This window comes from Rhinatrema bivittatum, chromosome 3 (assembly GCF_901001135.1).
Source record: "Rhinatrema bivittatum chromosome 3, aRhiBiv1.1, whole genome shotgun sequence".
Classification (NCBI taxonomy): Eukaryota; Metazoa; Chordata; class Amphibia; order Gymnophiona; family Rhinatrematidae; genus Rhinatrema; species Rhinatrema bivittatum.
The window spans coordinates 326709444-326732334 of NC_042617.1; the positions used below are offsets into that span (position 1 = coordinate 326709444).

General features: G+C 44.3%; 1 protein-coding gene across 2 annotated transcripts in view; it reads left to right on the forward strand.

Annotated features, from left to right (window-relative positions):
• Positions 1-22891, forward strand: part of SEC63 (SEC63 homolog, protein translocation regulator) — a 261114-nt gene that overhangs the window by 69912 nt on the left and 168311 nt on the right. For both annotated transcript variants that reach the window (XM_029595314.1, XM_029595313.1), the window contains exons 7-8: positions 830-880; positions 22446-22554. In XM_029595314.1, the coding sequence (XP_029451174.1) occupies positions 830-880; positions 22446-22554 (160 nt within the window). The remainder of the gene's footprint in view (positions 1-829; positions 881-22445; positions 22555-22891) is intronic.

The following is a 22891-nucleotide window of genomic DNA, read 5'->3' on the forward strand; positions in this document are numbered from 1 at the left end:
ATGCAGTCATTTAAAGAATTGCAAGTGTAACAACCAAAACACTTAACATTTTTACTTGAGTGGCTTTGTGTTGCTATTCTGACGTAGTTTGAATTTCAGTGATAAGAGATGGGTAAGCTGATCCCAGTTTCCCCAGTGATTCTTGTGGGACAGTGCCAAAAAAAAATAAAACCTTGTGATGCCTAATTTGTTTCAGGCTTCACTTGTCTTCCCAGATTTAGATCTGGGTCACACTCTGATCTTGCACCCATGATACAGGTATTTCCATTCGCCTGGGATTAAGTATAACCTGATTAGAGCAGATTAGAACAATATGATAAAAATGGGGTATAAATAAATCCTCCAGTATGATCTGTGTTTTGGACAAGGTTTTCTGGCCGATTTACACAGGTTAGAAACAGTTCTGCTGGTGAGAAGGCTTGAGTAAGTTCAGTAAGGCTGCTCTAGGAGAAAGCTAAATCATGGGATATTTTGTGCTTGGATAGTATAAGGAAAATTTAGTAGAATGAAGCATTGCAACACAAGCTTTTAAAAAAAAAATTGAGGAGAAAGCATGGCTGGTGTGCCTCAATTACCATGCAGCAGTGCCCCCAAATTCCTTAGAGTTACGTCACAGAAAAGGAACAAGAACATGCTTCAGACTCAACGAGCCTGACAACAGTCCCTTGGAATCAAAGTATGGCATTTTGTATGAGATCATTCTGAGACTGCAAGCTAATTTTGAGGATTGTTTTGGGGCTTTGCAGTTGTATTTTGTATGATGGGTGGGTCAGATGATGCCAGTTTAGATTTCTAATCATACTAACAATGTTCCTTTATGCTGTTGTAGGTTTTACTTGTGTATGGACTGGCATTTATGGTTATTCTTCCAGTTGTGGTGGTGAGTAATATTCCTTTTCAGATTTTAGGTTTTCTGTTTGTTTTTTTAAATTTAAATTTAAATCTCTTTCCCAACCAGGTTTTTCTCTTACATGTTAACAGTAGTAATCAGGGGTGATAGCTAGTTGCATGGGGTTGATTTCCTCAGAATCTTATTTTTCAGTTTTTCTAAGTCTTTCTTTTTGTTTAAACATTTGAGAGAGAATATGTTTTTGCAGTTTCAGAGCTACCAAATGACTTGGCTCCTAGAGGGAAGATTTTAGGGTAGTCTTGGTTTTTCGATACCCCTCCTAATGCATTTTGGGAACTGTGGTGCTGATTTTCAAATAGAAAATGTAGAGATGACGAATTATGCGCTGCAATATAAACCTCAGGCGTGGTCAGAAGTCTCTCTCCAGAAAAGTCATTTAACAGCTCTGCACCTTTTGTTATAGACACATCCCTAGATGAAAAGAAGTCTTCTCATTAGGCGTTCATAGTTTTCATGAATATTTATAGCCCTCCATCAACAAGTGTTATTAAATCAGCCATCAGACAGTGCTACCACAGACCCAGCTCTCAGGTCTCAGAAGTCTTTCTATGCATGCACGGGACTTCCTGAGCACAATCCCTGCCTTGCGAGCTCCTCAGTTTTTGTTCATCTGAGCTACTACATAGATGGATTCCCAGTCTTTTAAAAATGTTTATTTTCGGGAGTTTTTTAAATTTGTTTTTTCTATACCGACATTCGATAAGAAATATCACATCGGTTTACATAGTAACTTGAGGGATAATTTGACCACAGTAACGGGGTCCAGTTATCTTTACAACAATAACAAGGTCTTTTTATCTAATGAGTATAAAAATAACAATTATCTATACATTACTACAATAACAAAGTCTTATTATCTTAACAGTATAAAAGTAACGTTTTTAACAGAATGGAAACTCGTTTGATATTTTGTGGAGAGACTTAACTATAAGTCATTAGGGAGTGAAGTTAGCAAGTAGCACATTTAAGACTAATCGGAGAAAATTCTTTTTCACTCAATGCACAATAAAGCTCTGGAATTTGTTGCCAGAGGATGTGGTTAGTGCAGTTAGTTTAGCTGGGTTCAAAAAAGGTTTGGATAAGTTCTTGGAGGAGAACTCCCTTAATGGCCATTTATCAAGTTTAATTAGGGAATAGCTACTGCTATTAATTGCATCAGTAGCATGGGATCGTCTTAGTGTTTGGGTAATTGCCAGGCTCTTGTGGCCTGGTTTGGCCTCTGTTGGAAACAGGATGCTGGGCTTGATAGACCCTTGGTCTGACCCAGCATGGCAATTTCTTATGTTCTTAGTATAGAATTTCTGCATTTGAGATATGCAGATATTCTGATGGGTAGAGCGAATTGATTTCATTTTGGAGGTTGGGTTTGGGGGTGTGCGGGAGACTAAATGGGGTGGTCTCATAATATGCTACGGGCCGGATTGGTTTTCTGGTTGCTTTGCAGGGACGTGGGGTTGACTTGTCGGAAGGCTTTCTGGAATAGCCAGGTTTTTAATGATTTTTTGAAGGTCTGTGTTGAGGGTTCCTTTCTGAATTTTGTGGGCAGTTTATTCCACAATGTGGGGCCTGCTATTGAGATTGCGCGTTCTCTTGTTGAGGTGAGGTGAGCCAGCTTGGTGGAGGGAATAGTTAGTAGTCCGGTGTTTTTGGATCAAAGATTTTTTTGAGTTGTATGGGATGAAGGTGTCCTTTAGCCAGTCTGTCTTTTCATTGTTGATGAATTTGTGTAGGAGGGTTAGGGCTTTGAATTGAATTCTATGGGTTATGGAGAGCCAGTGGAGGTCTTTCAGTATGGGAGTGATGTGGGTGGAACGTTTGATTGTAAGGGATCTTGCTGCCGCATTTTGCAGTAGTTGTAGGTGCTTGAGGGTGGAGGTTGGAAGCCAAAGGAGAAGGGAATTGCAATAATCTAGTTTGAAGAATAAGAGGTCCTGGAGAACTGACCGGTAGTCTTGACTGAGTAGTAGCAGTTTGATTTTTTTGAGGACTTGTAGTTTGAAGAAACCTTCTTTTATTATTGCATTGATGTGTGGTTTTAGGTTGAGCTCGGCATCTAAGGTGACTTCTAGGTCTTTTACAGTTGTGACGAGTTGGATCTTAGGTTGTGAGAGTGGGAGGTCTTCGATGTACTTTGGGGGTTTGGATATGTATAATATTTCTGTTTTCATGTGGTTGAGGGTGAGTGATATCTGAGTTGGGAGTTTTTGTATTTGAGATGAGATGGAATTCCATTGTAGTAGGGTGTTCTGTATGTTTTCTTTCGTGGGGAGGAGGATCTGGACGTCATCTGCATAGACATAGAAATGTAGGCCCAGGTCGGTGAGGAGTTTGCAAAGTGGGAGTAGGTATATGTAGAAGAGGGTAGAGGAGAGTGATGATCCTTGCGGGTTGCTGTGTGAGAGGGGGAATTGCTTTGATTTGTAGTTGTTGAGTGTTACTTTGTAGGATCTGTTTGATAGGTAAGAGCTGAACCATTGTATGGTGGTGCCGCCTAGGCCAATTTTGCTTAGTCTGGCTAGGAGGAAGTTGTGGTTGATGGTGTCGAACGTGGCGGATATGTCCAGTAATATCAGTAGGTAGGATTGGCTGGCGTCTAGACTTCTGAGTGCTGTGTCAGTGAGGGTTAGGAGGAGTGTCTCCGTTCTGCGTGTTTTTCTGAATCCATGTTGCGATGGGTATAGTATTTTCTGGGTTTCCAGGTGTTCGGAGAGTTGAAGGTTTACAATTTTTTTAAATAATTTTCGATATGAAGGGGAAGTTAGATATGGGTCTAAAGTTGGTGGGGTCTGCAGCGTCAAGGTGTGGTTTCTTGAGTATGGGTTTGATGGTAGCGCATTTCAGGGCTTCAGGGAAGTCACCTTGTTCAAGGGGTGTGTTGATTATATCTGCTATAGGTTTGGCAATGAGTTCTGGAATTAGTTTCACGGTTTTAATTAGTATAGGGTCGAGGGGGTGGGCGGCAGGGTTTATTTTTTGTATGATGTTTTTTTATCTCTGAGGCGGTGAGTTCGAAGTTGGACCATGTGGGGTCTGTCTTGGGTTGTGGGTTCAATGTTTCCTTGGTTGTTTGGGGGGTAGATGTTATTAGTTTGATTTTCTCTGAGAAGTACTGGGTTAGTTTTTCGCATGTTTTTGGAATATTTTCTGTTGAGGGTGGGACGTGGATTGGTTGTATCAGTTTGGAGCTAAGTTGAAGAGGGCTCTGGGGTTGTATTGGTGGTAGTGGATTTTTTTTGCATAGCATTCACGTTTGGCCTTGTCTGTGTCCGTTTTGTAGATGTGGAGTAGTGTTCTGTATTTGTCCAGGTGGGGTCGGGTCTTTTCTCCTTTTTTTTTTTTCAGCTTGTCTGAGTAGTCGCTTGATGTTTTTTAGTTCGTTTGTACCAGGGTGCTTTGTGGGGGTTCTTGGTTCTGATTTCTTTAGTGATGATTGGACATTTTGTTTTTGCGATTTATGTTGATGGAGAGCCATGAGTTGATGGCTGTTCGCTGTGTTGAGGTCAAGAGATTTTAAGGCGGAGGGTAGGACTTCTGTGAGGTCTTCACTGGAGCATGGTTTGGGGAATTTAATGTTTTTTGTTGTTGTTGGTTCCTGTGTGTTTGGTTTGCAGCTGTAGGGTGGCCTGGATGAGCTTGTGATCGGACCATGGGATGTTAGTTGTTGTGAGGGGGTTGTTGGTGAGTGATGCTTTGTTGTTGATGAATATAAGGTCAAGGGTGTGTCCAGATTTCTGGATTGGTGTGTTGACTATTTGGTTGAATCGGATAGCTGTCATTGTGTTGAGCAGGAGTTTGTATGTGGGTGTTTGGGGGTTGTATCAATGTAGAGGTTGAAGTCTCCTAGGATGATTGCAGGTATGCCAATGTTGATGTGGGAGAGGATGGCTTCTATGAGAGATGATAGGTGGAGATCCAGACATTTCGGCGGGATGTGTAGGAGCATGATTTGTAGGGTTTTTTTGTTTTGAAAAGGCCAATTTCGAGAGGAGGTGGTTGATTGATGGGGTGGTGTATGAACTTGAATTTCTTTGAGGCTAGGAAGAGTTGTCCACCTCCTTTTTTTTTTTTTTTTTTTTTTGTCTGGGTAGTGAGAAGATATTGTATGCTGAATGGGGCAGTTGGTTGATTTTTGCTGTGTCTGCTTTTTTGAGCCAGGATTCGGTGATAGAGGATGTCGGGGCGGGTGTCCATTAGGAGATTGTGTAGTATGGGGATTTTCTTGGAGATTGATAGTGATAGGAGGGATAGAGTTGCCATATGGACATTTGGGTTTATGGGGATGGCTGTGAGGCATCTTGGCTGTTGGTGTGAGTGTTGCTTTTTGTTGGTGCAGTAGTTATAGTTTGCTGGTTGTGGGCGCTGGTATATGTGATGTTTCATATTGAGGAGGGAGTTGTAGTGTACTGGTAGCGGTTTGTAGTGGTTATCCATGGTGTGGGGGTGCCCTGGGTGTGGGTAATGACGGTGGGTGGGATGGAGGGGTTGGGGGAGGGTTCGGGGGAGGATAGAGAATTCTTGATGGGTGGAGAGGGGGGAGGGGAATGGTGGGAGCACAAATGGATGACTCAAAGGGGCGCACTAAGGGGCAGGCCCCTTTGTTGCGCTCCTTAGGCGCGCGACGCCTGGGTTTGGTGTCTGCCCTTTAAAGGGCTCGGGACGCATGCTGCCGATGTCTAGGGTGGTGGGCAGGTCCTACCACCGTTTGCTGGGAGCTGTGCTAAGCCGTCTGTGAGGTTGAGGTCGGGTCGGCATGAGGAGGGATGGTGAGCACTTGACCCGAGGGGGTCTGCGCGGGCTGCAAGAGGCCGAAGAGGGGTGGCCTGGGTTCGGCGTCAACCCTTTAAAGGGCTCGGGGCGCACGCTGGAATTTGCTAATTTACACACTTTTTTTCACTACTGCCTTAAAAGAACTTTAAGTTCTGCCAAAAAAAGAATTTGGAATGAAGAAATCAAAGGCAAAGAAACCTTTGAGCAAGTTCAAGGCCTTTAGGTATGGGTGCTGTATGTCTATTGCAAACACTCACACCATGTTCTACTACTGCCTAAGCATTGGAGATCATGCCAGCAGCCAACCTTCCCTTTTTCCCCCCACACATTGACTGGGAAAGCTCCCCACTCCCCCTCTCACCACCTTTGGCATTGGTTTCTGGATCCATTGCAGGTCAGAGTTTGAGCTTGACAAGGAAGCTCCAGCGGAGGTGCTGAAAAGGGTGCCTAAACAGTGCAGGGGATCCCCTATGGGGTAGTTTTCCTTGGCACCAAAGAAGGCGACGCATTGATGCAGGGCTCCACTGGGGCAGGACACATTCAGTGCTGAGAAGGTCCCCTGCTTAAGGCTGAGAAGAATGCCTTCAATCTCCTTGAGAAGCTCTTCAGTGCAAGTATGTAGTCCTTCATGGTGCCAAGTGGCTTATTCATCCCGAATGCCCTGGTGCCATCAAACATTTTATTATATCTGCATGGAGCATACTGGTGCAGACCAATGTACAGCTAGCTTCAATTGTGCAGACCACAGTTCCATAAGTTGCATTGGCGTAGGGCGCCTCAGAGTCAAGTGGCAGACAACTATATATGATGAGAGCAGAGAATTAGCATGAAGGGTTGTACTGGTACCAGTGGTGTGATCTGACTTCAGTTATCAAAATGTGTTGGTGCTAAATGTATCCCAGGCCTACTGCCTTTCCATTAAACTCTTCTTTGGCATCACCTGTCATTGTGGCATCCAGCAAGGATGAACCCATTTAGGTATCAGAGGGAATGTGTCCCTGCCTATTCCAGCACAGATGCCTCCATTGATGGAGGGCTCACTGTCTTAGATGGTGAGGAATTTCTTTGCCTCCTTACTTTCTGGGACCAGAAAGGGAGGATGGAACATCTCCTGTTCAGGATGGAGGAATCTTTTCACCAGTACTGTTTGGAGATACTGCATGACAGGGTGAGGATTATTCTCATAACCTCAGCTTGACCGAGTCAGGTGTTGGTACCCTTACTTCTTCCATCTATCAATCCAGCCTCCGATCCAGTTGAGAATAACTGATTTTCGTCAGTCAGGAGAATGGAATACTCAGCTACCCAAACTTCCATCCTTGGACCTCATGGCTGGATGTTGAGCGCACAATAGTATCTTCCTTGTTCCTATCTAGGAATGTAGAAGATGTTCTAATCTCTGCTTGAAATGTTCCACAGAATTCCTATGGTTTCAAGTGGAGAAGTTTTTTCTGCATGTCGTGAAACCGGTAATCTGGACCCCTTCTCTTGTAGTCCAAAAGAATTTCAGTATCTTCTCTCTCATATCTTCAGCACTTCTTTGGTCAAGGTATATATCTCAGTGGTATTGTGAGTTACCATCAGCGGATGGACAGACATCCTATCTATCTCTACCCATTAGTGTCAAAATTTGTGAAACATAAGTAGTTGCCATACTGGGTCAGACCGAGGGTCCATCAAGCCCAGCATCCTCCAACAGTGACCAATCAAGGTTACAAGTACCTGGCAAGTAACCAAATAAGTCCCATGCTACTAAAGCCAGTAATAAGCAGTGGCTATTCCCTGAGTCAACTTGTTTAGTAGCAGTATATGGTCTTCTCCTCCAGGAACTTATCCAAATCTTTTGAAAATCCAGTTGCACTAGCTGCCTTAACTACATCTTCTGGCAATAAATTCTAGAACTTAATTGTGCATTGAGTGAAAAATAATTTTCTCCTATTTGTTTTAAATGTGCTATTTGCTAACGTCATGAAATGCCCCCTAGTCCTTGTATTATTTGAAAGAGTAAATAACTGACTCACATTTGCCTGTTCTAGTCCTTTCATGATTTTATAGACTTCTATTATATCCCCCCTCAGCTGTCTCTTCTCCTAGCTGAACAGGTGAGGAAAGACTAAAGAGATTTTGGTCGCCCTTCTCCAGTACAACGATATCTCTTTTGAGATCTGGCGACCAGAATTGTACACAGTATTCAAGGTGTGGTTACACCATGGAGCGATAGAATGGCATAATGCCATTCACAGTTTTATTCACCATTCCCTTCCTAATAATTCCTAACATTGTTTTTGCTTTTTTGATTGCTGTGGTACACTGAGCCGACTATTTTAATGTATTATCCACCATGACTCCTAGATCTTTTTCCTGGTTGGTAACTCATTTTCCCTGTATGTACCCAGGTCAATCTAGACTCCTGGGTTTTGCCTCCTTGCCAGCAGATGGAGACAGAGAAAGTTTTACCGATATTGTACATAACCTAGTGTGCCACCTGCAGTCATTCAGTATTTCTCTGTCTCCAGCAGATCGCAGATGGTGCAAAACCTGCAGTTCTGCAGTAAAAAAAAAAAAAAAGAGAAAAAATAGATGATAAAAGGAGAGAGCCTTTCTCCCAGGGAGTTGTTAGGTCCTGGTGGGACTATTCCCCCTTGGTTTGAGGTGGACAAGCTGGCGTCATAGTGGATAACACATTGAAATCGTCGGTTCAGTGTGCTGCGGCAGTCAAAAAAGCAAACAGAATGTTGGGAATTATTAGAAAGGGAATGGTGAATAAAACGGAAAATGTCATAATGCCTCTGTATCGCTCCATGGTGAGACCGCACCTTGAATACTGTGTACAATTCTGGTCACCGCACCTCAAAAAAGATATAATTGTGATGGAGAAGGTACAGAGAAGGGCTACCAAAATAAGGAGACTGGAACAGCTCCCCTATGAGAGAAGACTAAAGAGGTTAGAACTTTTCAGCTTGGAAAAGAGACGGCTGAGGGGGGATATGATAGATGTTTAAAATCATGAGAGGGCTAGAACGGGTAGATATGAATCGGTTATTCACTCTTTCGGATAATAGAAAGACTAGGGGGCACTCCATGAAGTTAGCATGTGGCACATTTAAAACTAATCAGAGAAAGTTCTTTTTTACTCAACGCACAATTAAACTCTGGAATTTGTTGCCAGAGGATGTGGTTAGTGCAGTTAGTATAGCTGTGTTTAAAAAAGGATTGGATAAGTTCTTGGAGGAGAAGCCCTTTACCTTCTATTAATTAAGTTGACTTAGAAAATAGCCACTGCTATTACTAGCAATGGTAACATGGAATAGACTTAGTTTTTGGGTGCTTGCCAGGTTCTTATGGCCTGGATTGGCCACTGTTGGAAACAGGATGCTGGGCTTGATGGTCCCTTGGTCTGACCCAGTATGGCATGTTCTTATGGGTTGATGACCCTTTAGTATACTCAGTACTTCAATCAATGGGGTGGTAAATTTGGTGGTCCAGATCCCTCCCCTTCATGAGGCTGCTGAGGTGGCTTAAGGCTCTGTGAAGCAGTTTGGCAGCAGCTTGTTTTCACTAACCCAGGGAAGTATTCTTATCTCGTTTTGGCAGTAAAGTTTAAAAAAAAAAAGTTTTCTGCTTTCCTGCTTGGGCCAGCTGAGGTATTATTTTTAGACTGCTTTGTTTTTATTCTCAGCAGCAGTGCATGCAAGGTGGGCGGCTGTTAGGGTAAGGATCCCCTGGCCACATGTAACGTGCGATGCTCGGTCTGCCATGTTTGTGGGTCGACTCAATCACGACTCAGTCGGGCCAGATAGTGTGCTGGCTGTTGGGCGGTGAGGATTCTTCGGAGGGACCTGTCACCACAGTAAAAGAAAAAAAAAACAGGCTTCTGTTCAGGGGGATCAATCAGACTGCAGCGTTGAGTCAAAGCTCATGGCTAATAGTGTTGAGGAGCTGGTAGCTTCAGAGCAGCAGGCAGAACAGCTCGAGGCAGTAGCTGGGGGAGCAGTCAGACTGCAGTGGCAAGTCAGCGCACATGTCTAATAGCACTGAAGAACCGATGCAGGAGCAGTGGAGCTCATGTGTTGCGTGCATGGCCTCTGGGTCTCCGTGGAGAGGTCAGTTCTGGTGGGGCTGCCTCTGGGATGATGCCGCGAACTTAAGGAAGTGCTGGGGCGTACCGCCGGGGGCCGGGAATGCCCAGGGGGGACGACTTGCCGCGCGTGTGGCTCTCGCGCGACGGGGTTTGCACCAACTGCGTGTCCGGCGGCGAGGGACCGTCTGAGGGAGGTCGGGGGGCGGGCCGCCCTTAGGCAGCGCGGTCGCCGCTGCGCACCGGACACTCGGAGGAAGCCGTGGCTGATCCGTTCCCGCTTAGCGTGGGAACGGCGGACATTTTGGAAGCCGTCAGGGACACCACGAGGAGGGCTGCCGGTAATGGCGGCCAGCCTCCCCCGCTCTCGCCGCAGCAACAGGACCCCGGGGGGACGGATCTCGCCGGGGGACAGGAGTTTGGAGGAGGCCTCCTCTGACTCGGAGGCCTCGTTTTCTGAGGATTTTGCTTTACTGATGCGCAAGTTGCTGCGCTACAAAAATTCCAAAAAGAAGCCTAGGAAATCCAGGACCGCGGGGGGCTCAGAGGACCACTCTCAGCCCCGGAAGAGGACGGCCGAGGTTCAAGTACGGACAGGACCGTCGAGGGAGAAGCGGCAGCTGCGGGGCACCCCGCAGGACTCGGACACGGGGTCCACATCCTCCGAGGAAGAGGATTCGTCCTCAGGGGTTCCAGTAGGACCAAAAGGACAGGATGATGAGGGGCCAGTCCAGCCGGGTGCCGGCAAAGGGACGCAGGCGGCGGAGGGCGATGACCCTAAAGTGGTTCGCCTATTCCGGAGAGACGAACTGGCGCCCCTCATCCCGGCCATACTCCAGGAGCTAGGAGTGGAAGCTCCGCTGGTGGAGTCCCGGCAGGAGGTCAATATGGATCCGGTGTTGTTGGGCCTTGCGGGTCCAGCGCTGGCTTTCCCGTTTCAGTTCTCAGCGTCCGACATCCTCTTCCGTGAATGGGATACTCCCGAGCTGGGCCTAAAGGTGAGTAAGGCCATGGACAAGCTGTATCCACTGCCAGAGGAGGTCCTGGAACTTCTTCGCCTTCCACGGGTCGACGCGGCGGTGTCGGCAGTGACGAAGAGGTCTACGATTCCTGTCACGGGCGCTACAGCGCTCAAGGATATTCAAGATAGAAAGCTGGAGGTGCAGCTCAAGAAAGTCTTTGAGGTGTCCGCCCTAGGAGTTCGGGCGGCCATTTGCAGTAATTTTGCGCTGAGGGCCGGGTTGCGCTGGGCCCAGAATCTCCAGGCGAATGCTGGTCTCTCCGAGGGGGAGTTGGCGCAGGCGGATCACCTGGAAGCGGTGATCGCTTATAGTGCGGATGCTATGTATGATTTATTGCGGACGTCAGCCAGGGCTATGGTATCGGCGGTCTCTGCCCGCCGTCTACTCTGGCTCCGAAACTGGGCGGATGATGGGTCGTCCAAGGCTCATCTGGGCTCGTTGCCTTTTAAAGGGAAGTTGTTATTTGGTAAACAGCTGGATGATCTGATGCAGTCCCTTGGGGAGAACAGGGCATTCAAGTTGCCGGAGGACAGGCCTAGACCTCGGACATCCTTCTCCACTAGGAACCGTTTTCGGAGTAACAGACGTCAGCGGACGCAGAGATCGTCCGGATCCGGCTCGACCTACCGGTCCGGGTCCTCCAGAACTTCCTCTTGGCCTCAGTCCTTTCGAGGGAAGAGATTCGGCAGACAAGGTGGTCCCTCATCGGGATCGGGGCCTAAGGCAGCCCAATGATACGAGGGGGGTCCTTTTCTCACGGCAGCCCCGGGACCTCGTGCCAAACGTGGGGGCGAGGCTGGCGCTGTTTGTCGAGGAATGGACCAAGATAACTTCGGACCAGTGGGTCCTCAGCGTGATAAGTCACGGTTACGCGTTAGATTTTGTACGTCTGCCAGTGGACAAGTTCCTCGTGTCGCCTTGCAAGGGATTAGAAAAGCGATCAGCGGTAAGAATGACCCTCCGGCGCCTAGAAGTGCTAGGCGCCATTACACCCGTGCCACTAAAGCAGCATCACTGGGGGAGATACTCCATATACTTCGTGGTGCCAAAAAAGAAGGCACGTTCCGGCCAATTTTGGATTTGAAAGGGGTCAACAGGTGCCTGCGCGTTCCACGCTTCAAGATGGAAACGATTCGTTCGGTGGTGGCCTCGGTACGGCCAGGCGAGTTTCTAGCTTCGCTGGATCTAACGGAGGCGTACCTGCACATCGGAATTCGACCGGATCATCACAAATTTCTGCGGTTTTGCATCCTGGGCAGACATTATCAGTTCAGGGCCCTTTCCCTTCGGGCTCGCCACGGCTCCTCGCACATTCACCAAAGTCATGGTGGTGGTGTGCTTCTCTCACCAAGTGGATCATGGTTCAGGAGATGCTGGATCGCTTCTGGCGGCCAGGGGCATTAGAGCCTGTTCCCCGAGAGGAACAATGAACATGTTGATGTTCCATTAGTTTTCATCATGCCGAAGAAGGAAAGAACTTTTTTGTCCTGCTTATGGTTTGGAAAAAGATAAGTGTGGCTCTGATAGTTCCTCTTTTCCAGAGGAAGACTTTGGCCTTTCTGGCTTGGACAAAGGCTAATTAGCATATAGCCATCAGGGTGAAGCACCAGCAGTTTTCTGAAGTTTTGTTTTTAGAGATCATTGTCTGTTTTTCAGCCTTTCCGTTCAGCGTCATGCAACTTTGCCAAGGTGAGGGCGGTTGAAGTGGCGGCCCTACGTCAGAGGCGTGTGCTGGTGCATGTGTGTTTGGATGATTAGCTCTGCTGAGTGAAGTCAAGAGATCTCTGACGGCAGTTGGTCTTAGCATGCTGAGGCGGTTGAAGTCTTCAGGCTGGATGGTCAATCTAGTAGAGAACAATGTTCAACAAAGCAGGGGTAAATGTAGGACCAACTCAAAGATAATAAAGTCCTATATTAACATAAGACTTTATTGTTGAATCTGGTAGAGAGCCATCTCATTTCTATTCACACGCTGGAGGATCTGGGGGTGGGGGACTTTGTTCGACAATGTCAGATTACACACTTGTTGGGGGCTTTTCATAACTTCTTGTGAGTCCTGGGTCGGTGGTATCGACCTTGGAATTGGTGTGTAGTGGAATCCATGGTTGAAGGTGTGTTATCTTCCCCTTCTGCAAGGACCAATCTAGAGTGTAGTGTGATTACTCACTACCGAGGCCAGCCTTTAAAGCTGGGGTGCAGTGTGTCAGCTTCAGTCAGCATGGGGCTCCTGGTCCAAGAAAGTGACTGTTTCTTCTGTTGGTCAGTTACAGATGAGAGTGGTGCACTGTGCATTGCTTGCCTTTCGGCCACGGTTGCGCGAGGAGAGTCCTATCACTCAATGCAATGATGGCGGTCTACATCATCTGCCAGGAAGGAACCCAACTTGGGAGGCCGGCAGTTGTTTCTCTGGGCAGAGCTAAAGGAGGCCCAGGGGTTGGTTCTCTGGGCAGAGTATCACTTGAAGACAATGGAGGCGTCTCGCATCCCTGGGGTACGCAAGGTTCCGGTGGATTTTCTCCGTCAGAGAAAATTAGACCCCGGGGAGGAGACAATGTGTCTCATCCACCAGAAATGAGGATTTCCCTATATCGACTTAATAGTGACCAGACAAAACTCCAAGGTGGTATCAGCTGCCAAGGAAAACATGGTGCAGAGGGTTCGATGTTCTAATTCTACCATGGCCTCAAAGAATTCTCCTTTGTCTTCCCTCCTTGGCCTTTGTTGGGCAAGGTATTATGTCAGATAGTGGACCATCCAGGCAAAGCCAGATAGTGAAGCATTCAGGCAATGTAATTTTCTTAGCTCTGGAGTGGCCTCATCAGCGGATCTGCTCAACGTGGTCATCGACAGACTGCTGAGATTAGGCCAACGGTTGGATGTTCTCCATCAGGGCCCAATATGTCGCACTAGGCTGTTCTCTTCTGTCTCGTAACTTGGCTTTTAAGAAGAGAAGATTGGCATGGAGAGGATATTCCGTAGAAGTTATTTCTACTTTGTTGCAGGCCTGGCAATCTTCTGCATCTTTAGCATATGTTCGAGTTTGAAGGGGCTGCAAGTCCTGGTGACTATCAGAGAGCAACTAGTTCAGACCGCTGTGCTGCATATTGACCTTTCTCCAAGCAGATTTGGTCAAAGGTCTGGCCTTCAACTCAAGTCTCATTAGCAGCTTTCGGCTGACTCCGTGGTAAGATACAGGGGTATCCTCTGTAGGCTTGTCCAGATGGCATGCACTTCCTTCAGGAGGTTAAGAATTTGTGTCCTCCGGTGAGGAAGATTTGGCCGTTGTGGAATCTTAAGTCTGGTACTACAAAGAATGAGCTAGGCTTCGTATGAACTCCTACAGAGGGCAACGTTAAAAGCTTCAGCACTTGAGTTTTTTCTACAGATCTTTGATTCGGGGATGTCGTGGCGTATGGTACTGTCCTTTCTGCCCAAAATGGTTTCAGTGTTCCCTCTTAGACAGTGGAGCTTCCATTCTTGACAGATTTGGAATTCTCCTTGCCTCTTGAGAGGGAGTAGGCTCTTGGATGTTTTGACTAGATTTTTTATATTATCTTAGTTACTAATGCTTTCTGTAATTCTAATCTTCTTGTTCTATGTAGTGGTCCAAAGAAAGGAGCAAAGCCTCCAAAGCTACGATCGTATGGTGGCTGAAAGGGACGGTTGGATCAACTTATATTTCTAAAGGTCACCCTGTGCCTGAGGGTTTAAGAGCTCTCACGACTTGTTCTCCAGCAACAGACTTCCATGATATTTGGTGAGAGTGTTCTAAAGCGGGACTGTCAAGGTCCCACCCAGTTTGAGGGAGCTTAAGTACTTCCCAGTTGTCTGGACTGATCTCGGTACATACAAGGAAAGGAAAATTGGTTCTTACCTGCTAATTTTTGTTCCTGTAGTACCACAGATCAGTCCAGAGACCCACCCTAATTATAGGGGGAGAGTCTTCAGCTCGTTCTATTGGGTGTATATACTGCAAAATTGTTGGAGCTCTTCAATGCTATTAAGTTATGTTGGGAACAAGTTTTCCATTTTTGGCAATCTCTTCCTCCTACTTGTTGGGAGGGAAAGGTTTCATTTAGGTTTTATTTGGTGGTGCCTTCATCTTAGCTTGGGTACAGGTTAATACTGAGGGACTGCAGGTGGCACACAAGGTTATGTACAGTATCAATAAGACTTTTTGTCTTCATCTCCTGCTAGAGAGGCAAAACCAGTAGTCTGGACTGATCTGTGGTACTACAGAAATGAAAATTAGCAGGTAAGAACCAATTTTCCTCTATAGAACCTAACATTGTGCATCTAAAGCTTGGGTATTTTTCCCTATATACATCATTTTGTACTTATCTACATTAAATTTCATCAGCCATTTGGATGCCCAATATTTCAGTCTTGCAAGGTCCTCCTGCTATTTATCACAATCCACTTGTGTTTTAACTACTCTGAATAATTTTGTGTCATCTGCAAATCTGATCACCTCGCTCATCATACTCTTTTCCAGATCATTTATAAATGTTTAAAAGTAACGGTCTAAGTACAGATCCCTGAGGCATTCCACTGTTTACCTTTTTCTACTGTAAAAACTGACCATTTAATCCTATTCGTTCCTGTCTTTTTATCAGTTTTCAATCCACAAAACTTCGCCTCCTATCCCTTGACTTTTTAGTTTCCTTAGAAGCCTCTTATGAGGGACTTCGTCAAACGCCATCTGAAAATCCAAATATACTACTTCTCCTGGGCACTCCAAGCATCCAGTCAGTAAACCACCATTTCCTAGCATGTAGCCAAATGGACTAAGGACCAATGGGTTATGCTCCCCTGCCAGCAGATGGGGATGGAGTCAGATTACAAAGCTGATGTCACCCTACATAAACCCTTGCAGTGATCTCAGCCCTCCGGTATTCTCTGTCTCCAGCAGATGGTGGACATGCCTATCCCTATGAGATTGCTGTACCTTTTGGAAGGAGAAATTCTACTTTTAAATTGAAGGAACATTGAGCCCCACTCTCCTGTGGTGATACCTTAAGGTCCTTCCCTTCAAATCTGAGTCAGTTGGAATGAAGTTCCTTATTTGGAAGGTGATGTTCCTTGTAGCAATCACCTTAGCTCGGAGAGTGAGCAAATTAGAAACATTCTTTTATTTGCTATGCCTTCAGAATTTTCACAACTCACCCTAAGTTCCCTACAAAAGCAATATCTGTGTTCTACATCAACCAGTCAGTCATCCTGCCTATGTTATACCCAAGACTGCATGCACATGAGTTGCTCATCTGAGATCTGTTTCGATTGAAGTTATCTGCAAAGCTGCTACTTGGTGATCTGTTTACACTTTCACGTCCCATTACTGTCTGGGCAGCATGACCTGAACAGACAGTACATTTGAACAAGAAGTTGTGTGCAGCCTGGTCACCCAGTAGCCCACTCTCCCATTAGGTGGGCACAGGTTGTCTGTTAGTTGCTTCACAAGGCAATCATTGGCTTGGGCTTCCCCGCTCGTTATGGCTTATTTAATCCTGCTTGTCGATGGGAAATGCAAAGATGCATACATCTAACCAGGGTTCTCTGCAGACAGTTATACATTTATTACCTACCCACCTCACTGGAAAGTCAGCTACTTAGCTAAAGCCTAAAGCTGTGGAAGAGACTTAGGAGGCAGTGCCACACATGGGCACTCCTGTGCATGCTCAGACACCTGAATCCTGGTTACAGGCATGAATGTGTCAATTGATAAATGGAAGCAATACATTTTGATTTTCATGAATATCTCATGACTAGCCACCTCATGAGAAGACTTCTTTTCAACTAGGGTTGTGACAGTTGTCACATGTCTGAAGCTCCATAACTTATATCAAATTGAAGTCTAGCTAACCCCATCTAGAATTAGGTTTTATGTCTTGAGCTTAGTTCTAGTTGTGCATTAATCTAAATAACTTGTTTGTGATCTAAAGCAGTCAGACTCCTTTGGTTCTGTAATTGATTGTCACAGTTCTTAAATGAGGCCCAGATACAGCAAGGAATTGACTTACCTTTGTTCATTTTCTTAATTGCATCTTATTACATTTGTAAAGCAGAGTGAGTGATGTACAATAAAAATTCATAATGCTAATATTGACAACTAAAAATATACCATAATACAAAAAAACCTAAATAAATGGTTAAAAATGGAATGACTTAAGCAAAAGTGAACAAAAATTGTACCAAAGTGGAAAACAAAAATCTAATATCCAACTCCACATCAATTTTTATAATGCAATGTAGTAACAAGGTAATGACCGCAGAAAAAGTCCAAATGGTCCATCCAGTCTGTCCAGCAAGTTTCTTATGGTAGTAATTGCCACTCCTTGCAGCTTACCCCCAAGCCTTATGCTAAGGGTAGCAATATTTATAATCCAAACCAAGTAACTGTCAAACCCATTACAAAATTATTGCTAGTAATGTTTTACAGGGTGAGCAGCCTTCATGATAATTCACACAATGCTGTTTGAATGTGCTTTGCTTTTGCTCTTGGCTGTAGAAGCAGTTCTGAGTTTTATCCCTACTGTCTGTATAACAGTAGACCGGACTGTGAAAGTCAGGGCCCAGTACAGACTGTCACCTGAATTGAATTCTCCCTTTTCCCCTGCCATTGAAGCAGGGAGCGATGATGGAGTTCTATCACAAGCATCAAGTCTAATTGGTTAAGGGTAGTAATTCCCATGCCTACTGTTAAGGGTAGAAACTGCCATGCACCCTTTTCTTCATTTCCAACTTCTAGTCTTCAGGGATCCACAGTGTTTATCCCATGCCCCTTGAATTTGTTTTTGTCCTCACCACCTCTTCTGGAAGGGCATTCTAGGTATCCACCACCCACTCCATGAAGAAGTATTTCCTGATGCTGGTTCATAGTCGTCCTCCTTGGACTTTCATGACCCCTTGTTCTACAGTTTCCTTTCCAACGGAAAAGGTTTGAAGATCATGCATCATTAAAACCTTACAAGTATCTGAAGGTCTGTATCATTCTTCCCCCTGCACCTCCTGTCTTATAGGGAATACATAGTCAGATCCTTTAGCCTCTCCTCATAAGTCTTCCAATACAGATCCCACAATATTTTGGTCACCCTTCTCTGGACTGCCTTCATCCTGTCCTTATCCTTTCTGAGATATGGGCTCCAGAATAGAACATAAGTTATTCCTCTCTGTACATAAGAACATAAGAAATTGCCATGCTGGGTCAGACCAAGGGTCCATCAAGCCCAGCATCCTGTTTCCAACAGAGGCCAAAACCAGGCCACAAGAACCTGGCAATTACCCAAACACTAAGAAGATCCCATGCTACTGATACAATTAATAGCAGTGGCTATTCCCTAAGTAAAATTGATTAATAGCCATTAATGGACTTCTCCTCCAAGAACTTATCCAAACCTTTTTTGAACCCAGCTACACTAACTGCACTAACCACATCCTCTGGCAACAAATTCCAGAGCTTCCAAGCTGAACAGCCCTAATCTCTTCAGCCTATCCTCCTAGGGAAGCTGTTCCATCCCCTTTATCATTTTGGTTGCCCTTCTCTGTACCTTCTCCATCGCAACTATATCTTTTTTGAGATGCGGCGACCAGAATTGTACACAGTATTCAAGGTTTGGTCTCACCATGGAGCAATATAGAGGCATTATGACATTTTCCATTCTATTAACCATTCCCTTCCTAATAATTCCTAACATTCTATTTGCTTTTTTTGACTGCTGCAGCACACTGAGCTGACTATTTTAAAGTATTATCCACTATGATGCCTAGATCTTTTTCCTGGGTGGTAGCTCCTAATATGGAACCTAACATCGTGTAACTACAGCAACGGTTATTTTTCCCTATATGCAACACCTTGCACTTGTCCACATTAAATTTCATCTGCCATTTGGATGCCCAATCTTCAAGTCTTGCAAGGTCCTCCTGCAATGTATCACAGTCTGCTTGTGATTTAACTACTCTAAATAATTTTGTATCATCTGCAAATTTGATAACCTCACTCGTATTCCTTTCCAGATCATTTATATATATATATATATATATATATATATATATATATATATATATATATATATATATATATATATAGAAAAGCACCGGTCCAAGTACAGATCCCTGAGGCACTCCACTGTTTACCCTTTTCCACTGAGAAAATTGACCATTTAATCCTACTCTCTGTTTCCTGTCTTTTAACCAGCTTGTAATCCACGAAAGGACATCGCCTCCTATCCCATGACTTTTTAGTTTACGTAGAAGCCTCTCATGAGGGACTTTGTCAAACGCCTTCTGAAAATCCAAATACACTACATCTACCGGTTCACCTTTATCCACATGTTTATTAACCCCTTCAAAAAATGAAGCAGATTTGTTAGGCAAGACTTCCCTTGGGTAAATCCATGTTGACTTATGTTCCATTAAATCATGTCTCTTTATATGCTTTACAATTTTGTTCTTGAGAATAGTTTCCACTATTTTTCCCGGCACTGAAGTCAGGCTCACTGGTCTATAGTTACCTGGATTGCCCCTGGAGCCTTTTTTAAATATTGGGGTTACATTGGCCACCCTCCAGTCTTCAGGTACAATGGATGATTCTTCTGGCTTTTGCCATTGCCTTATCACATTGCTTCACCGCCTTCAGACCGCTAGAAACTATGACCCCCGAGATCCCTCGCCCAGTCCGTGCACATTAGATATTCACCTCCACATCACATACATCTCTCTTGATTATTGCACCCCAGATGCGTGACTCTGCACTTCTTGGCATTGAATCCCAGCTGCCAAATCTTCAACCACTCTTCAAGCTTTCTTAAATCACTTTTTATTCTCTCCTTCAGTGTTGCAGGTTTTAGTATCTGCAAATAGACAAACTTTACCTTCTATACCTTCCACAATGTTGCTCACAAAGATATTGAACAGAACCTGTCTCAAAACTGATCTTTGTGGTGTTTCACTTAACAGGGCTCTAAGAACATAAATTGCCATGCTGGGTCAGGCCAAGGGTCCATCAAGCCCAGCATCCTGTTTCCAACAGAGGCCAAATCAGGCCACAAGAACCTGGCAAGTACCCAAATACTAAGGAGATCCCATGCTACCGATGCCAGTAATAGCAGAGGCCATTCCCTAAGTCAATTTAATTAATAGCAGTTAATGGATGTCTCCTCCAAGAATGTATCCAAACCTTTTTAAAATCCAGCTACACTAACTGCACTAACCACATTTTTTGGCAACAAATTCCAGAGCTTAATTATGCGTTGAGTGAAAAATGTTTTTCTCTAGTTAGTTTTAAATGTGCTACTTGCTAACCTCATGGAGTGCCCCCCTAGTCCTTCTATTATCCGAAAGTGTAAATAACCGTTTCACATCTACTTGTTCAAGACCTCTCATGATTTTAAAGACTTCTATCATATCCCCCCTCAGCCATCTCTTCTCCAAGCTGAACAGCCCTAACCTCTTCAGCTTTCCTCATAGGGGAACTGTTCCATCCCCTTTATCATTTTGGTCGCCCTTCTCTGTACCTTCTCCATCGCAACTATATCTTTTTTTGAGATGCGGCGACCAGATACAAAGTGATACAGAGGCATTATAACATTTTCCATTTTATTTATCATTCCCTTTCTAATACTTCACAACATTCTGTTTGCTTTTTTGACTGCTGCAGTACACTGAGCCTACGATTTCAAAGTATTATCCATTATGATGCCTAGATCTTTTTCCTGGGTGGTAGCTCCTAATATGGAACCTAACATCGTGTAACTATAGCACGGGTTATTTTTCCCTATATGCAACATCTTGCACTTGTCCACATTAAATTTCATCTCTTCAGTCAACCAGTTTTTTATCCACTCCACCACCTTGGTGCCAATTCCAAAGCTTCACATTTTATTTTCGAGCCTCCTATGCGCTACCGAGGTGAGGCTAACTGGCCTGTAGTTTCCAGCCTCCTCTCTGCTACCACTCTTATGAATCTGGAGCACCATCGCTCTTCATCAGTCTCGCGGCACCTCTTCTGTTTCCAGGGATCTATTGAACAGGTCTTTCAGTGGACCTGCCAACACATGTCTTGAGCTCCTTCAATATTCTGGGTTATACTTCATCAGGCCCCCATGGCCTTGTCCACTTTCAGTTTTCCTAGCTCTTCCCATACATTCTCTTCTAAAAGAGGCGATTATATCATCCTGCAATGAATATTGAAGGATGATATAATCCCCTCTTATAATAGTAAAAATTGTTGTGGAGTTGGATATTGGATTTTTGGTTTCCACTTTGATGCAATCTTTGCACACTTTTGCTTGAGTTTAAGTAAATGGCAGCAGAAGGGAAGAAATAAAATTACTAAATTGTTGAATTTATTAGGTGGATAAAGCTTGGGTAGAATTGCTAACATTAGTTAAATTGACTGGGTGGAAAGGCTTTGAAAAATGTCTTGAGGGCTTTTCTATATTTTTATCTTTCTCAAGATGTTTGGAAAGCTTCAGTGTGTTACAAAAACTAATCCCTTAGTGCAACATTTGTGAGAGTGGTTATTTATAAGTTGATCTATGTATATATCACATTAATTATGTAATAGGATGACTAAACTCCCTATTTTCATGCAATAAAGAAAGATTGATTTAATTTAGAAGTGAATTAGTAACTGGGGAAGGAAGTGGTAGGCCGAGATGCAGGAGAGAGGAAGGCAGAGAAAGAAGTAGATTCTAGAAATTTGGAGAGGAGAAACACCTTCCTGGCCAACTTCATAAGTGGCATCTGACTACCCCAGAGAGACTCAACTCTGGTCATTGAGGTTCACAAACAGATTATATCAATATGCAGATTGTCAGTTCCTAGACATATCTGAGCAATATTTATTGTAGATGTCCTGGAAATCAGGCTTGTCTCAGAGGACAGAGATGAGTGCCATGGAGCTATTTGTCATTTATCTGTGTTTGGCATGTAAGAACTGGGTCTGGCAGAAAAATAATGGTCACTAAATGAATGTGGGTGTCTGTTCTGTCGCTTAATCTCTCTTTTTCTAGAGCCCCCAATTTCTATCTCTAAACGATTACGCCCAGGATCTGGCTTACTGATGTTTACATCATGAACTGGAAAAACATTTAGTTATATTTGGTAATGCATTCACCCTTTCAGCCCAGAACAAGTTTTATAATAAACACATTCAACCCATATGATGATCTGTATCATATGCAATTACAATTAAGAAAAAAAAATTAAATGATTATAAATAGCTCTCTCAATTCCCCACTCCCCTTCTGTCCGATTCCAATTGCATATCTCCCCTACTCAGCAGCCACCATGATCCTTGCTCCAACCCCAATCCCAGCTGACTTCCCTTTAAAATTCCCCTTTAAAATAACTATTCTTGCTTTCTGCATCACATGCTCAACTAAAAATGAGTCATATACTCAGTTCAGCTCCTACAATGCCAAAGAACCCTCTCAAATGCTTTTATAAAGAGCTGTGATTTCAACTCCTTTCCAAAAGTCAAATCATTTAATTTAGCTTGCAGTTCTAGTGCCATTGAATTCTACATTGTGGCCTGAAATAACTGAATGCCCTCTGCTGTGTACTGGTGTCTGAGTAGGACCAAGGAGATTGTGAAGGAACATAGACTTATAGACAAAAAATGCCTCGTGCAGTTCTCATTGTGCTCTTACCTTGAATCATTCGTTAGGGTTCTTGGTGGTATCGATCCATTCGTTACAGTGGAGACCAGATTCTCATACGGACAACGCAGATCTATACCTATTTTGTCTATAAGACTCGAAATATGGATATGAAACGTAAGTAGTGAGATGGCATTGGGAAACAGCTTTCTGCCTTTCTTACCACCTTCATATTCACTTTGAAATAATTACATGGAAGATTTTTAATTCTAGTGGGAGGATGGGGCTCACAGCTCCTTCTGTTTGACTTAATGCATTTACATAAGTGTATTGCATTGGGAAATCAGTGTTAATGCACTAAAGGATGCTGAAATCACTTAATTTGAATAAGCATTCTTGAAAAAAAAATCTGGTAAAACACATTTTTTGCAGGTTTCCTCTGGAATTAATAACATCAGTATTTGAATTCTATAATCTTATAATGTATATTTCCTAGCGTGTAGCCAGATGGACT